Source organism: Sorex fumeus, unplaced genomic scaffold (assembly GCF_029834395.1).
Source record: "Sorex fumeus unplaced genomic scaffold, SorFum_2.1 ptg000045l, whole genome shotgun sequence".
NCBI lineage: Eukaryota > Metazoa > Chordata > Mammalia > Eulipotyphla > Soricidae > Sorex > Sorex fumeus.
Genome location: NW_026606102.1, coordinates 13,301,265 through 13,317,701, shown reverse-complemented (window position 1 = coordinate 13,317,701; position 16,437 = coordinate 13,301,265). Strand labels below are relative to the sequence as shown.

Sequence of the window (16,437 nt, the reverse complement as noted above, 5' to 3'; positions counted from 1 at the left end):
CCCCGGAGAGCTCAGGCGGGGAGGGAGGGGGGCCCAGCCACCGTGGAGACGCACCCACAGTTCTGCCACATGCGGTACCAGGCAAGTGCAATGGGCTTGCCAGGGAGGGGCGCTGGCACAGCAGGGAGTCCCCGTCCAGGGGGCGCAATACCCCCCTCAGGCCACAGCCTCACAAGTGCCTGGAGCCTTCCTGGCCACTCTCTCATTGTTTCAGGCTGCCACGTCCAGCCCCACACCAAGACTGAGCCCCGGAGACGTGGGCTCACAAGTCCCAGGTCAAAATTCAGGCCTCTGCTCTCCACCTGCACCCAGGGTGGAGGCCGGCAGCTGCAAGCAGGGGTGCCACGGGGTGGGCTAAGCACGGTAGGGGGAGGCGGCCAGGGTCTCACTGCCGTCCACATGAATACGGCTCTGCAGGACACCACGGCGTCAGCAGGGGTGAGGAGGGGCCGGGGGAGGCCACACGTAAAGGCCCGATTTGCCCGCTGTCTGCACACTCACAGCCAGGTGGGCCCTGACGAAGGGGCAGTTTCCAAGCCGGTGGGCGTCCCCTCCAATGGCTGGGGAAACAGCGGCACGCTCTTACTCCACTGTGACTCCACAGCTCCCTCAGACACACACAGCAGAGACTAGCCCTTTCCACAGGAAGGAAAAGGACGATCTTGCATTTTCAAAAGTCGTCAGGGCAGTATTTTTTTTGGGGGGGGGGGATCACACCTGGACGTGCTCAGGGGATCGTACACGGTGCTGGGGAGCACTGGAATTGGCGTGAGCGAGGCGAGCACTCTCACCCCTGCACTAGCCCCTCCCCCACTATGGCTTCATTCACTAGAGCCCAGATTTAGCTTGAGGAGGACAAAGAATAAGGCCAGCAGAGTGACATTCCTCGACCCCCACCCAGAGGCCACACTGGCCACCAACTCGGCCCAGATTTCTGGCTGGGTCACCATCTTGAAGCCTCTGACCCTCGGTCACTGCGACACAATGAGCAGTGCCCGTGTGGTCCCTGACTGCCCCTCGCTCTCCTGCAACAGAATTTTGGCCACGTGCTGGTGAACAAGCCTCATCCCCCACCTGCCCGCGCAGAGCCCTGGGGGGGCCTGGGTCTTGCTCGGAGGGTCGACGAGTGTGTGCTGTAACACATGGGGATTCTCCAGGGGGGCTGGTGGCTGCAAGGGGCGGGAGGAGAGAGCGACCTCAGCCAGGGCTGGAGAGCTGGGTGTCCTCTGGGGATATGTGTGTGTGTGTGTGTGTGTGTGTGTGTGTGTGCGTGTCTCCAGACTATGTGTGTGTGTGGCTGTGCGCACTGAAAAGAGGCAGAAGAGAACTGCCTCATTCAGCTACTTGCGTGCGTGCGTGCGTGCGTGTGTGTGTGTGTGTGTCTCCAGACTCCATGTGTATGGCCACGTGCTAGAAGGAGGCAGAAGAGAGCTGCCTCATTTAGCTGCTTGAGATCTGGGAGTCTGTGTGTGTGTGTGTGTGTGTCTGTCTGTCTGTCTCCAGACCTTTGGGGCAGACGGGAGAGCGCATTTACTGGCTCAGAGAACAGCAGCACTCACGTCCACATGTAAACTAAGCGCCTCCCGCACCTGGGTTCCAGCGCCCAGACACAAGCCCGTGCTATAGACCCCCCAGGACAAGCTACCAAGAGCTGAGAGCACCATCACCCAGAAGATCCCTGACTCAGGGAGGCCGGGGGACCTCGGCCTTTGGGAGGTCTCGCCGGGGAGACACTGGGTCTGAGGCGTGGGAACCCCACTTGCAGCACGTTCCTTCCCAGAGACACGCCTGCACCCTCTCCCAAGGTCCCGGAAGGCGGGTGTCAGGGTCCAGGCTGCAGACCCTCACCTCCGCTCCAGCCGGGACCCTGCTCCGTCAGACCTATCCTGCGGGCGAGGGCTTGGGGGGTTTCTGATGCCTTGTCCCAACACCTACAGTGGCAGGCCCGGCACAGCAAGGACGCCCACCTTGCAGAGGAGCATCCCCACCCTTCTGCCCTGCAGACAGTGGGCGCAGGCACCCGGGCTCCTGCCCGTGCCTGAGTACAGTGAGGGTGAGGTGCCACGGGGGAACCCCTCCCTTCTCGAGGCTTCGCAGACCCCAGAACATACATTCCTCCTGCCACCTCCAACGTGAGGCTCTCCAGATGCGGCTGGAGGGGGCACCAGCCCCGGGGAGCGGGTGCACGGGACTGGGGGTCATCCTGGGGCTGCTGGCCCCGACAGGAAGCGGGGATGAGCTGGTTTCTCTCAACTCTGCCTCTCCCGGAAGTCTGGAGAATGGGCCACCCACTCGAGAGCCAGGACTCCCCCGGGGACACGGGGCTGGGGGACCGGCCCTAGGCTGCCTCCCTCGGGCAAATCCACCACGTGGCCTGCCTCTGTGGGAACTGGGGAACAGCACAGGGGACACTGCACACAGCACCCTCGGGAGCCCATGCACCTTGCTCGGTGAGATAAGCCACTGGCCCAGGAGGGGCCCGGGACCGAGCCGAGCACCCGGTCCTCTCTTGGGAACAGCCCTCACCCAAGGGCAGCTGCCGTCACACAGCTGCACCTGGGAAAATCCCTCTGTCTGCTTGTGGAATCCTTCCGGAACCCCCTTCCGCTGACTGAGCTGTTCCTCCGCCCCATGTCCAGGCAGCTGCCCCGGAGACGAGGAGAAGACCCAGGGCCTTTTCCGCCAGCTGTACCCCTGGGTCCGGTCTCCGAGGAACCCTGGATCTCTTCCTCCGGGAAGAACCTGGTGTCTGCGGACCCTGCACCTGCCCATCACGCCCAATGCCCCAGCACTTATAGTTGGGGATATTGAGACCCTGAAGGCCACTGACCACAGCAGTGTGCTGTATCTGAATCGTGGGAGACTCGTCTCCACGGACGAGGCCACGTGGACACGCAGAGGCCACAGCTGCTCGGAGCCCAGGGCAAGGCGGCAGACAGCGGGGGCCGGCAGAGACTGTCCCAAAGAACGGAGGCCACCTGCTCGGTGAAGGACCGAGCAGGCACCATGCCTGTCTGCCCTTCTTGTTTCTTCTGATCTTGGGGCCACACCTCAGTGCTCGGGGGCCACATGGGGTGTTGGGGAACAAACCGAGTTGGCTGTGGGCAAGACGAACACCCTCCTCCCTGGACTACTGCTCTGGCCCCACTGTCCTTTACTTGGGGGAGGGGACCCCACACACGAGCCCCTGCGCAGGTCACCACCAGCGATCCTCGGGGATCCCTGGGGCTGTACCTGGGTGTCTCGCGTACCCACCAGGCAGGCTCCCCGCCTCCCTGCGCTCTGGCCTGACCTCTCATCAATCTGCAGCCCACAGCTGCGGACGCGGGTAGGGCAGTTCCGAGGTCACAGGTGCTGATGCCGGGGTGACAGGCGCAGGGGGCAGAGACCAGGAGCACGGGCGGCCACTCGGGATGGGAGCACAGGGCCCCCTGGCAGCAGCGGGGCCAACTCTAAGGAGCAAGTCCTCCTCGGGCCACAGGCGGTCAGTTGGTCGAGAAAGACCCAGGAACGCTGTAAGCCAGCCAAGACCGGGACTGCGCTCCCCGTCCGGACGCCAGCCAGCGGAGCTGACCGCGGGCACACCCAGGGTGACCGCAGGGGGCTCTGAGGGCTGCCTGCCACCGCTGGGGCTCGCTAGTAGGGTGAGAATGAGTCCCGAGGAGCCAGGCTTGGCTGCTGCACCCCTGGGTGCCCAGGGAGATGTAGAGGGACAGAGATCCAACCGCAGAGGCTCGGACGGCTGGTCCACCCATGCCCAGCGCCAACAGGGTCCTCTCTGGGGACAAAAGCAGCCCCTAAGCACGGGGAGACGCAGTCGGCCTGTGGGTCTTCCCGGGGTCCAAAGCCTGGCAGAGCAGCTGGGGAATCGCAGCTGACCACGGCCAGGAGGGGGCCGCCTCGCACCCTCGCCCTGCTCAGAGGTCACGGCCCCGGCAGCAGGGTATGCCCTTCTGCACCCCTCATTACCCACACACAGCGCCGACCAGGGCCCCAGGACCCGGGAAGCCCCAAGCCCAGCTTGCAGCCAGTCGGTGCCACAAAGCCCTGGCCCTTAGCAAGCCTGACCCACGATGGCCCACCAGGCCAGGCTTCCTGCAATGTGCATCAGAGCCACGGCGGGGGCCAGGCCCAGGGCTTCCCGTGTCCACTCTTGTCCTGGTTTCTAATCAGGGGTCACTCCCCACAGCGGGACTCTCCCCGCGGTGCTGAGGGACCCTGATGCCAAGGCCTGTGCCCGGGCCCTTAGAAGCGTCCCCCGTCCCTGCAGTCCTCACTGGGGGCTGAATTCCTGCAGACCCTCACTCTGTCCCCCGCCTCGTCCTCAGCTCCGTGACAGCACCTCGGAGCCTGGTGCCCAACCCAAGGGGCTGCTTCCTCACTGGGGGTTCAGTCCTGAGCCCCACAACAACAGGGTGACCATAGGGAGCTCCTGGGACACAGCGCCCAGGGAGAGGTACTTCGGGGTACACACAGCAGAGACGGAAGTGGGGGCGGGCTGCAGGGGGCCGTGCCTGAACAGAAACACGGGGGTCCTGCCAGCCATGAGTAGAAGAGGCTGGTGGGGGTGGCACGGGGCTGGGGGGCCAGACAGTTGTCCTGGCAGAGCAGCGCCCACACGGTGCTCGGGCCCAGGATAGGGGGTAACACCCCTTAGGATGTCCTGAGATCTCCCTGATAGAGAGAACGGTGGGGGGAGGGTTTCCGAGGATGCCCACCCCCCAAGTCTTGAAAGAGGGCTGAGGCCTAGACAGGGTGAGGGAGGGTCCTCCCTGGAGGGAGGCAGAGTTGGGAGCTGGGGCGGGCGGGGGGGAGAGATGACATACTGCCCTCCTGGGGCCTTGCTGGGCACAGCTGTGCTTCCCAAGGGGGGGGGGGGAAGGACGGTGGTGTGGTGTGTGTGTGTGTGTGTGTGTGCGCGCGCGCACACAGCCCCCCTGCCCAGAGTGAAGGCCTCCACTCCCTTTCCCTTTTCAGGAGGGAGGGTCCGCCTGGCATGGCAGCGGGAGCAGCCTTTGTCCACCGTTGCTAGGAGCCCCGAGCCGGGCATCTGCCACAGGGCAGGGGGAGGCACCGGGCTGAGTGCGGGGCGGGGAGCACAGCCTGACCTCTTCGGGGGTGCTGCTGGCAGGGAGAACTCCGCCGCCCCGCCCCCCTCTGTCCACAGCCAGGATCGTGGAGAGTTGAGTGGCCAGTGAAGCAGCCTCGGCCCGGAGGTGGGGGGGGGTGCAGGGAAACGGAGCCCCAGGGACACCCCACAGCTCCGAGCAGGGCCCCCGAGGCCCAGGCAGGGTCTCCGGCTTTCAGGCAGCTGGCAGGGGAGCAGGTGCCGGGGGCAGGGGGAGGCCTGCCCCCTGCTCTAATCCCTCTCAGCGGGCGACCCTGCCTTCTGTCAGGCGCAGGACAGCAGGCCCGGGTGGAGGGAGAGAGGGAAGGCCAGTCCCGGGGGACCCACTACGCCCGCACTCACTCGCACCCAGACCCTCCCTCGCCTGTACTCACGCCTGCACCTGGACCCTTCCCTGCACCCGTACCCGCACCGTCATCTGCACCCACCCCTCTGTCCTGCCCACAGGACAAGGCGAGGCACTAGAGGCACCAGATCCCACGGGCCTGTCAGGACGGTCCTCCAGAGCGACCCTTGGCCAGTGTGAGCCTCAGTCTCCTTGCCCAGCGGGGGGCAGGCCGGTCTCCTGGGCTATCCTGAGCAGGCCACAGAGGCCTAGGAATGGAGGGGGCAGCCCCGGGGGCTCGGATGCCGAAGGACACACGTCTCCTCCCACGGGCCCCCCCCCCCCCCGTGCCCCTGCTTCCCGAGAAGGCTGTGTGTGGGCACGTAGGAGCTCCGGGTCTGGGCCCCAGGTCTGGGCCGTGCTGCAGGATCCGAGGCATCCCCGGGGAGCCCCAAACGCCAGCTGCTACGGGCCAACCCCAACCAGGCTGGCCCGAGTCTCCCCAAGGCTCCCTGGGGCGCGGCCCTGCCCACCTCCCAGGTCCTGCCCGCAGCCCTGCCCGCCAGCCAGGCCTCCCGCCACCCCACACTTGCCCTCTCACATTCCCGGCCTGGCACGGAGGGCGCGGGGCTGGCACGCAGCCCTCCCCCGCCCTCCCTGGCAAAGGCCTCCGGCTCAGCTCAGGCCTCGGCTCCGGTGTCAGCCCTCGGGGAAGTGTCCCCAGGCCAGGCTGCCTGGCCCCCGCCCCAGGCCAAACCCTCTGAGGGCAGCAAAGGGCTCCCTGGGGCTGGGGGACTGGGCGGTCACCGAGCCTCAGGGATGAATTGCGGGGACAGGGTTTGAGGTTCAGACCCCTCAATCCGTCCAACGGGACCCCACCACCAAGTCCTCCCCAGGGAAGACTTAGCACATGGGGGCCTTGTCCGGTCCTAGCGCCGGCCCTCTGGCCCCTGTCATGCCACGCCAGCGCAGAGAAGGCCGCCCTGTCCCTTCCGGTCACTGCAGGGGGCAGGAGATGGATGGCGACCCTGCTCTGCCATCCCCGTCCCTGCTGTGCGTGGGTCCTCCTGGAAACGCGCTGCCTCCCCCTGGGGCTCGCGGCCTCCCTGCCTAGTACCACCCGCCTTGGTCGGGGCTCAGGGCGGCCTGTGCTGGTCCTGCCCCTGGCCCCCAGGCTGAGTGTGCGTGGGGCCATCACATGGAGGCGGCCAGCGTAAAGCAGCTCACACGCCCACAGAGCAGGTCCGGGGACGTGCTCCTGGCCCAGCCCATGCCCCGCCTCGGCTCCTTTCGGAACTATCTGCAACCTCCCCACCTCCAGCTCCCACAAACACACCCCTGCTTGCCTCAGGCCAGATCCTGTCTCAGCTCAGGTGACCACTGCCTCCAGGCGGCCCTCCCTGCTCTACTGGGCAGGCAAGGGCTCACGACGTCCTGCTACACGGAGGGCTCTACCTGCTGAGTGCCTGGTTGCTCCTGTGGACAGACTTCGGTGCATTCCCTCTGGCTTGACACCCAGGCCCCAGGCCTCCGTATCAGACGACCACTAACCAGTTCCATCAGCGCCTGGGCTTCCCTTACAAGGGAGCGGGAGCAGAAGCAACACACGCCCCCTGTCAGCAGACACGGCACATCAGTGCGTGCTTCAGCCTCGTGGGGCTCGGAGCAGCTGGCCCCAGCCAGCCCCCCAGGGGCCCCTCACTTTGGGGAAACGGCCCCAGACAATCTGGACAGCGCCTTTCCGTGAGGCGGTCCCAGTGCTGAGAAGGGGCCTGGGCTCAGGAGCCAGTCCCCGGGGCTGGGGTTCGGCACGTACCCCAGGCTGCCAAACGGGCCACGGGGCCTCTGCAGAGAGGCAGAAAGTAAAACGAAAGCACGTGGCCTGTGTAAAAACACTGCGGAGCTGAAAACAATGATTGGAATTTGGAACAAAACAAGAACAAAAACAGCCCGTACTCCAGGCTCTGGAGTCCGTGACCCCTGCCCTCCCGGGGCTCCCCTGCTGGGGCGGAGAAACCCTGAGTGCTTGGTGCCTCCCTTGGAAGCACCATGAGGCCCGAGGCCTGGGAGCTGGGGCCCCACCCAGACCAGAGGGCCGTGTCGAGCCAGGCGGGGCTTGCCAGATGTGCGGGGGGGGGGGGGGGGGGGGGGGGGGGGGGGGCCCTGCACTTGAGCTGTGAAAAAGAGCACGCCGCCTCCTCGTGATGTAAAACCCATCTGGAGGCAGGGCAGAAAATGCACGTTGGAAGGGCCTCCAGGGGCCATCTGGTCTACCACGCTCTGTCCCCCAGGGGGACGGGGGGCTCTGGGGGAAGTGTTGGGACACACAACTTCCACCGGTGGAAGCCAACCAGCACCGGTGACCAAGCAAGACCAGCATGGGCACCTTCAGGCGCCAGTTCTCGGGGTCCTTCTGGAAGCCCACACTGGGCCCTCCCGGTGCCTGGCCAGGACTCTGCGGCTGCCCGAGCTCCACCCCCGGAACACGAGCAACACAAACAGAGTCGGTTCCAACACGTCCCGGTCCCCTGCACACGCCAGCCCCCAGGGATGCCACATGCAGACAGACTTCTGGCAAGGAGCGCACAGAATCCTAACAGCCCTCCAAAGTTCTGCCGAGGCCTCCAGAACCCCCCTGGTGGTCCCAACAGGAAGGTGTGGCCAGGGCGGGTCCCGGGCCACCTCCTCGCCAGTTGACAACTCACACCCAGGCACTGCTCACGCCACAGCACCTGGCCACCCAGGTGCTTATGGAGAAGCAGTGAACAGCCCAGCCTCAGCGGGCGGGCAGCCGGCCTGCAGGGCCCAGAGTGGCCGAAAGCCTGGGCAGGCAGAGGCCCTAGCAAGGCGGGCTAAGTGTTTTTACCTTTTTTTTGGGGGGGTGGGGGCACACCCTGCAATGTTCAGGGGTTACTGCTGGCTCTGCACTCAGGAATTACTCCTGGCAGTACTCGGGGGACCATATGGGATGCTGGGGATCGAACCTGGGTCAGCCGCGTGCAAGGCAAGTGCATTCCCCACTGTGCTACTGCTCGGGGCCCTGAGCTGCTCTGTGAGGAGCAGGGACGAGGGGGAAGCTGCTCCCCAGTCCCCCGTCCTGGAGCTGCCTGCTGCTCTGTGAATTCAGTGCCACCTTTGGGGCAGTCCTAGTCTGAAGATGGGGCGGGTCTACAGAGACAGATGTTGGCCACAGCTGGCCCGGCCAGTGCAGGCAGACTCCTTGGTTCCCTCCAGCCGCTGTGCTGGCCCGGCCAGGCGAGGCCACGTGGGGAAAGGAGCGAAATTGTTGGCGGCAGATAAAACCCTTGATAACATCTCTACTTCCCTGCCTGTATCAGAGTGGCTGCTGGCAAGACAACTGGGGGGCGGGGGGGGGCGGGGGGGGGGTGCACAGCCCGCAATCAATTGCTAATATTCACGCTGGGAACAGCGGCCTCTGAAAGCAGACACCCACGGCCTCCGCCCAGGGAGCGAAAGCGTTTCCCTCCACGGTGACCCTGCCACGCCACTTGGCCTCAGGAACGTCAGCTCAGAAAGCAGAGAGTTCCCCGGCTTCCAGCTCGATGGTCCCACTCTGACTCCCTCCAGCCCAGGGGGTCCCCACTGCTGAGCCACACCCCTGGAGGACCCTGAACTCGGCTCCCTGTGGCGTGGGGAGCGAGCCACACCATGCTCCACCGCAGAGCCCGACCTGAGGAGCCCACAGCAACCACGGCAGCTGGGTAAGGACAGCGTCGGTCTCGGCTGCCGACAAGCACGCCTGGCCTCAAGCCTCAGCCAGGGACCATCAGACCGGGGCCAGAAGCCGGGGGAGCCGCTTACCAGACAAAGCAACAGCTCCTCAACCAACCACAGTGGGCAGGGAGCACCTCAGCCCCCAACACGGCTGACCCTGGGCACTCGGGGACCAGCGAGCAGCCACGTGGCCACGCACGGGAGACATTGCGAGACGCCCTGCGTGGCGGCAGCTGCCTCCTAGGAGAGGGTGGCTGGGTTCACTGCTCGGTCCCCCGGCTAGTGCAGACTCAGGGACGTTTGGGTAGCCATCCCCATAACACACTGGGGCATGAGGGGGAGAGAGGAGGGGGCCAGGGCCAGTGGCTCAGGGCGTGGGCTGGGCCCCGGGTGGAAGGGAGTGGACGCAGTTCCACAGATAAGTGTGCGTTCCAGGCACGTCTGAGGCTCAGCTTGGGGGAAGGCCCAGGAAACAGGAAGAAGGGGCAGAATAACAGAGGGGGGGGGAGGAGAGAGAGAGAGAGAGAGAGAGAGAGAGAGAGAGAGAGAGAGAGAGAGAGAGAGAGAGAGAACCCCAGGAACCCTGGCTTCCGTGGGCCCGGGACAAAGCAGGCTGGAGTCCTAGAGTGGCCGCCTCTCTGCTTCAGAGGAAGCCCCTTAACGTATCTGCCCGGGCCGTGGGCCCTGACCTCTGCTGTCGGCCCTCCTGCTGGGCAGCCTCAAATGGCCCTGACCCACTGAGTTTTCAGGAATCACCTGCCTTTGCAAGTACGGAGGTGAGGGGCATCTTACTCAGCCAAGAGATCGGGAAGTCAGCACTTGGCGGGGGTCGCCCCCACTGAGTTCGCTCAGCCCCACAGGGCGGCACCGTGCCCCTCCCCCCACACCCCAGCAAAGTGGAGATGAAACGTGGGGGCGGGTGTCCTTAACCCTGACAGAGACACACCCGCAACGGGCTCTCAGCCCACACGCGCTACTGGGGGACACTGGCACCGTTCATGCCTGCACCCGGAACCGCAGAGCCAGCCAGTGGGCAGGGGAAGGGAAGGGAGGCCGCGGCCGCCGGGGTGGGGTGAGCGGGGCCTGGTCCGCACGGCCCTGCCCCAGCGTTCATGGTTCGGGCCACACAGCAGCCACTCGGCACAACGGACTTGCTTCCAAACACCAACAGCGAAACTGCTCCCAGACAGCCGTGCGGGGAAGAGTGCTCACAGACGCCCAGGGAAGGGACAGCGGGGCCCAGGGCAGGCGGTGTGGCCCCAGCCTCTGCGAGGGGTCGGGGTGGGGGAAGGGCCGAGCCCGCATGAGCAGCTGCATTTAGACCATGGTAAACCGGAGCGGCCTCCCCCGCTCAGCCTCCTGCCCACCCGCCCGCCCACCGGGGGCCTGGCCTGGAGGGGGTGCTGGTACCCAGGGACGGCGCACGCACGGGGACCCGGCACATACCTGGAAGAAACCGGGTGGGATGGGGCCCCCTGGCATCCCGTCGTTGGGGGGAATGTTGCCAAGCACGGGGCTCGGGGCAGCAGCTGCGCTCTGTGGAGAGGAAGGAGCAGAGTCAGGGATGCCCTCGGCCTCCACGTCCCCGCGAGCCCCCCGCCCCCCTGTGCTCCAAGGCCAGCTCCCCAACAAGGGTCCGTCTCACTGGCAGGACTGGGGGAAAAACTCAGAGCTGCCCTTTCCTTATGGCTAATGGGGGAAGGGGGAGGGAGGCGGTGGGGGGGGCCAAGGCCACGAGCCAACGAGCACGAGACAGCTGCCCCACTGGGGGCCTGGGCCCGGGGGGCCCCTGCGTGCCACGGGAGGTCCTCATGGAGGCGAGGTAGGCCCACTGTGGGGCCAGGACGCTCCTCCAACGCGGCTGTTCTGCCGTTTGCCTGGTACATCTGCCCTGACAAAGGCCCCCCGGGGGCGAGCAGATGCAGCAAGCCCCAGCCTGCCCCCTGCCAGGCAATCTGCGTCCCGCCTGGCACGCGGCCCACATGTCTGTGCCCGGGCCCTGTGTGTGTGTACGCCCCCACCCCCACCCCCACCCACACCAGGTGTGGCCCTGAGCTGAGAACCAAAGCTCTGGTTTCCAAGCCTGCCAGCAGGACCTACAACACGGGGTGAATCCATGAACAGACCCAACAGAAAGTTGGGGGGAGGGAGGCGGGTGTCTGGGCCGAATGGATGGTGCCACAGGGAGGGCACTGGTTGGGCTGGGTTCGATACAGTCCCATGAACCCTGCCAGGAGCGATTCCTGACTGTTAGAGCTGGGAGTGACCCCTGAATACCATCGGGTGTGACCCAAACAACCCCCCCCACCCCCCGCAAATAAGCGGGGAGTTGCATCACTGTGGTGCTGCCGCCAGGGCCCACGGCCAACGGGACACGAGCCGGTTCTGACGAAGGGCAGGAGGGACCCACACCTGGCAGTGATGGGCCTGGCCCCACGGTGCCCGCAGCCAAAGCCCACATTCCGGTCCGGTCATTTCCCAGGCCGTTTTATAAACTGCAAACACGCCCTGAAACTGCAAGCTATGAGAGGCCGGGGGTGCTTGAACTGGCCCCATAAGAAGAATGGGCGGGGGTAGGGGGGCTGGGAGTCTCCGGCGGAGATTTCAGAGTGGTTCTGCCGGCAGACCCAATTCTGCAAAGTCCTACTACAACGGACATCACGTTGACCGTGCGCAGATGGCCCGGGCTCCATGGGCCCACACCCTAAGCAGGCTGTGCCCCCAGACCAAAGGGAGGAGCCGCCACCAGGGTTTGCCGTGGTCTGCCATGAAGACGAAGCTTTTCCAGAAGGACGGCCACCTCGGCAGCAGGAGTCGGTGAGAGCGACATGCACAGCTACCTCTCTCCTGTGAGCTCCTTCACTAAACCAGTTTACACAGAACGCTTTCATTTTTCAAGTACTTTGGTAAAAACACCACAAACTTCAGTTAAAAAAATAATAAATTTCCTACTGAAAATAGTCGGCGGCCTCCGTCTAGCCCCTTCCCCCCGGCTGTGTGGCCTGAATAAAGAATAAAATGTTCGCCAATGGCCAGGAGGCGGTACAGTGGTTAGCGACACGCCCAGGTTCAATGCCCAGCACCCCGGGTTCCCCTGGACAGTGCCGGGGTATGGCCCTATAGCCCACCACAGGAGAGCCTGAGAGTATCGCAGTCCGGGACCTCCTGAGCAGCATTTGGGAGGGTGCCCCCCCCAAAAAAAAGAATTTCCACAGAGGTGGGTCTGTGATAAACCCTTGGGTTCCACCCTGCATATCCCGCCTCCTCGCAACCTCACCATGAGACGTCCACGCTTGGCTTCATCGACACCCTCAGCTTCTGTTTTGTTTTTTAATTGAGGCGCCTTGAGACGCAGTTACAAAGTTGCTCATGATGGGGTTTCAGTCCGGTAATGTTCCAGCACCCGCCCCTTCAGCAGCAGCATCCCCGCACCAATAACCGGCTCCCTCCTGCCAGCCCCCTCCACGACAGCCACTCTTCATCCCTCCCCCTCCCTTCCCCCACACCCACGCTCTGCAGCCCCCTCAGTTCTGGAAGAGATGCTTTCAGTTACTTGTGTGTCGACTTATCCCTCCAAACTTGCAACTGCTGTCACCACGACTCCAGGCGGGGCGGGGGCTGGGCTGGGGCGGGTGGCAGAGTGCGTGCCCTACGTGGACAAGCCAGGCCAGGTGCCTGGACACCACACACACGCACCCCTCCCATCGCCTCTGCCACCCATCTATTTTTGTTTCTAAACAAACTACGAAGCAAGACCAGGAGAACTGACATCTTTCCAGAACACAGGCACAGCCCGCCCAGGCCGGGCCAGGCTTCGCTGCTCACTCACGTCGAGGCTGGGATGGACAGCCAGACACGGCAGGAGGGTTAGGACCACGAGCAGGGGAGGAAGCAGGCGGCAACCCTCAGGAAACCAAACCACACCCCCGCACTGACTAGCTGGGTGTGTGTTTGTGTGTGTGTGTGTGCGCGCGCGCGCGCGCGTGCGCACACATGCATGTGTGTGTGTGTCTGTGCGTGTTGGAGGTTGGTGTGTCTGTGTGTTGCAGGTTGGGGCTGTATGTCTGTGTCGGGGGTTAGGGGGTGTGTGTGCGTGTATGCTGGGGGTTGGGGTTGTGCATGTATTCATGTTAGGGATTGGGATGTGTGTGTGCTGGGGGCTGGGGCTCTGTGTGTATGTGTGTGTTGGGGGTTGGAGCCGTGCAGTGCATGTGTCCATACTGGGGGTTGGGGTGTGTGTGTGTGTGTGTATCTGTCTGTGTAATGGGGGTTGGGGCTGTGTATGTGTCCGTTATTGTGTCTGTTGGGGCCACATGTGTTTGTGTACTGGGGGTTTGGGGGTGTGTGTGTGTGTATGAATCTGCGTCTATGTTGGGGGTTGGGGCTGTGCATGTGTCCATGTTGGGGGTTGGTATGGGTTTGTGTGCTGGCGGTTGTGTGTGTGTGTGTGTGTGTGTGTGTGTGTGTCTCTGACCGACTGACTGACTGAGGCTGGGGTGGGCTGCTCCCAGTCCTTTGCCCCAGGAACATGAGGAACACAAGGTGTCAGGAAGTGAGTCCGCGTCTGTCACAGGCAAAGCAGGCCCCAGGCTATGGAGTGTCCCCCAGCCCTGACAAGGAGTTTTCTCCGGGTCCCAGGGAGAGGCAGGGAAGGACGAAGCTCGCCCAGGACAGGAGCGGCGCAGTGTGGGAGGGGCGTGATTGCACCCTGCGCCCTGAGCCCCCAGCTGGCCCGAGTGTGCCGCGTGCAGCCCCACTGGCAGGCGTCCCTCCTCGTCCCGCAGGAAACCGGCTGTGGAGAAAGAGCTAGACTTTTGCCAAGCTGCGTCTTTAAATCAGCATCGATCACGGAGCATGCGACACTCGCCTATTCCAGAACCCGGCCAAGAGGAAGGGAGTCACTGAGCTGAGCTGAACAGGGTCACAGCCTGTTCCCGTCTCAAAGGCCGAAGGACACAAGCGTGCACTGTGCCTAATGGCAGATTCTTTTCTCTTTCAAACTTCTTCTTCCCTTATCTGCTTTGTCTTTGCTCAGGTCGTAAGTCCTGGCTCTGGTCCCAGGGCTGCTCCTGGCTGCGCCCGCCGTGCCAACGCCGGGTGGCACTGAGCGGGTATCACTGTTCCACCACCTTAACCAGCTTCCAAGCTGCTTGCTGGCTGGTGGCTGCAAGCCATCTATCTCCCTTTGGTGCCGGGTGTTCTGAGCCACCGTCTGCCAATGGTTTACCTGGACTATCTGGAGATCGACCTTCGTGGTAAGACGTACTGTGGGTGTTTGCTTGTAATTAAAAACAAAACAAAGCTTCCGAATGAGAGCCTGAACCTAGGGATGCCACGGGAACGCGAGCAGCTCCTGAGATCTGGGCGGTGGCTGTGAGGTCCACCCGCCTTCGAAGGTCTGGGCTGAGGACCCCACGGTTCTGGTGAGTGGACGCGGGTCCTGGCAGCAGTACAGAGGAGACATGTCCTGTCACTTACAGGTGCTCCCCAGCCCGTTTGCACCCCGGTGACAGGGACGGCGGGTCAGGCCATCCAGCGAGTGCTCCCAACGGAAACTTCCAGATGGGGTAGGGGGAGGCGGACAAGACAGTACAGCAAGTAAGCACTGGCACTTGCCTTGCATGTGGCCAGTCAAGGTTTGATCCCTGGTACCTCATACGGTTCCCCGAGCCCAGAGCCCGGAATCAGCCCGGAGCAGGCTGGGGCTGCAACCCGAACAGAAACGGGGGGGGGGGGGGGGCCGCGGGAGACGGAGGGGGGGAGAGAGGGAGAGAGGGAGGGGCAGGCAGAGTTCCCTGGTTCATGAGCCCTCATACATGAGACCCCCAGAGCGGTGTGGTCCCACGTGGACTGTGGGCCGTCCCCTATCCCCAAGGCCCAGCACAGAGCAGGCGGCCATTAAGTGACCAGGCTTCTCCACAGAGCTCTGCCCCCATGTCAGGCACTGGAGTTGTATGCGAGCTCCCGGGAGTTTCCGCTCTGACCCGAAACCCAACCTGGAAGGAAGGCCACCCCCCACCCCCAGCATTCACTGACGCCTGCACCTGCAGCAGATGAGAAGCGGTGGGGGGCGGTGGGGGGGGGAGGGGGCTCAGGGGCTTCCCCCAGAGGGAAAGAGGCGGGATTCCGCGATGGGAGTCAGCAAACAAGCCCCTTCTTGCTGAGCCTCAGTTTCCCCAAGTGTCGCAGATGTGAGCTCAGAGGAGAAGGCCTCTAGGTGCTTCTTCCAGGCTGCCCCCACAGCCCTGGGGACATGCTGTCCAGGCAGGAGAGGAGGAAGCACAGCCCTTGGGTGGACATCAGCGATCTCTCCCCGCCCCCCCCCCACACCCCACCCCCAACCCCACACCCGGCCCCTCTTGCCAATGCCGACCCACACATATGGGCAAGGACTCCAAAAGCAGAATCCACCGGCCATGCAGTTTGGTCTAACAACTTCTGCCTTTTGAAAACCTAAGTTAAAATTCTTTTCCAAATAAAAAACAGGCCTTGCTTTGGGGGCCATGCCTCCTCTCAGCCTCCAGGGGCAATACCAGGGCCCCCAGCGCCTCCAGATCCTCACCGAGGCTCTCCTGGGACCCCGCAGGCTTGATTTTTGCTCCTAGAGACAACCCCAGAGGACCCCCAATTTCCTCCCCAAAGGGGAGGGTCCCTGACAGCGACAGGTCGATGATGGGCTGCAGGGCCCAGGGCTCACTGCAGACACCCAGCCCTGAGCGGGGAGGGGGCCCAGGGTCAAACTGCACAGCTGACGCTGCACACAGGGTCAGCTCCCAAAGGCCTGGACGCCCGAGCGCCTCGAGGGCCACACACAGAATCGGGACTTCCTCGAGGTCCTGGACAGAGGGTCCCTGCAGAAGGACCCAGCTGCCGAGGGGTCCTGATTCCTGGCCCAGCGTGGATCACCCACTGCCAGGACCACCCACCTCCCCCGGGGGGGCCCAGGGGAAGTGCTGGATGAGGGGCTACAAAAGCCTCTCCCAGCTCCGCAGCCAGTGAGTGGCCAGCCTGGCGGGGACCCCCAGGGACCTCCTGTTTTGGGTCTTGGGATGAGCGAGTGTCCACGCCTCCTCCAGGAAGCCACGAGCATTCTCCCAGAAGCCCGGTTCCCCTCCCTCCTGACTAGGGTACACCGCCCACACCCTCTTACACACTCTTAAAAATAGTCCGACGCACATGGCACGCCTGGAAAATGGACAAAATTGACGTGAACCCCGGGACTCCCGGCAGCCTGGCCAGTCCCTCCCGA

General features: G+C 64.1%; 1 protein-coding gene across 2 annotated transcripts in view; it reads right to left on the bottom strand.

Annotated features, from left to right (window-relative positions):
* Positions 1–16,437, bottom strand: part of SSBP3 (single stranded DNA binding protein 3) — a 126,597-nt gene that overhangs the window by 20,200 nt on the left and 89,960 nt on the right. For both annotated transcript variants that reach the window (XM_056122167.1, XM_056122169.1), the window contains exon 5: positions 10,635–10,724. In XM_056122167.1, the coding sequence (XP_055978142.1) occupies positions 10,635–10,724 (90 nt within the window). The remainder of the gene's footprint in view (positions 1–10,634; positions 10,725–16,437) is intronic.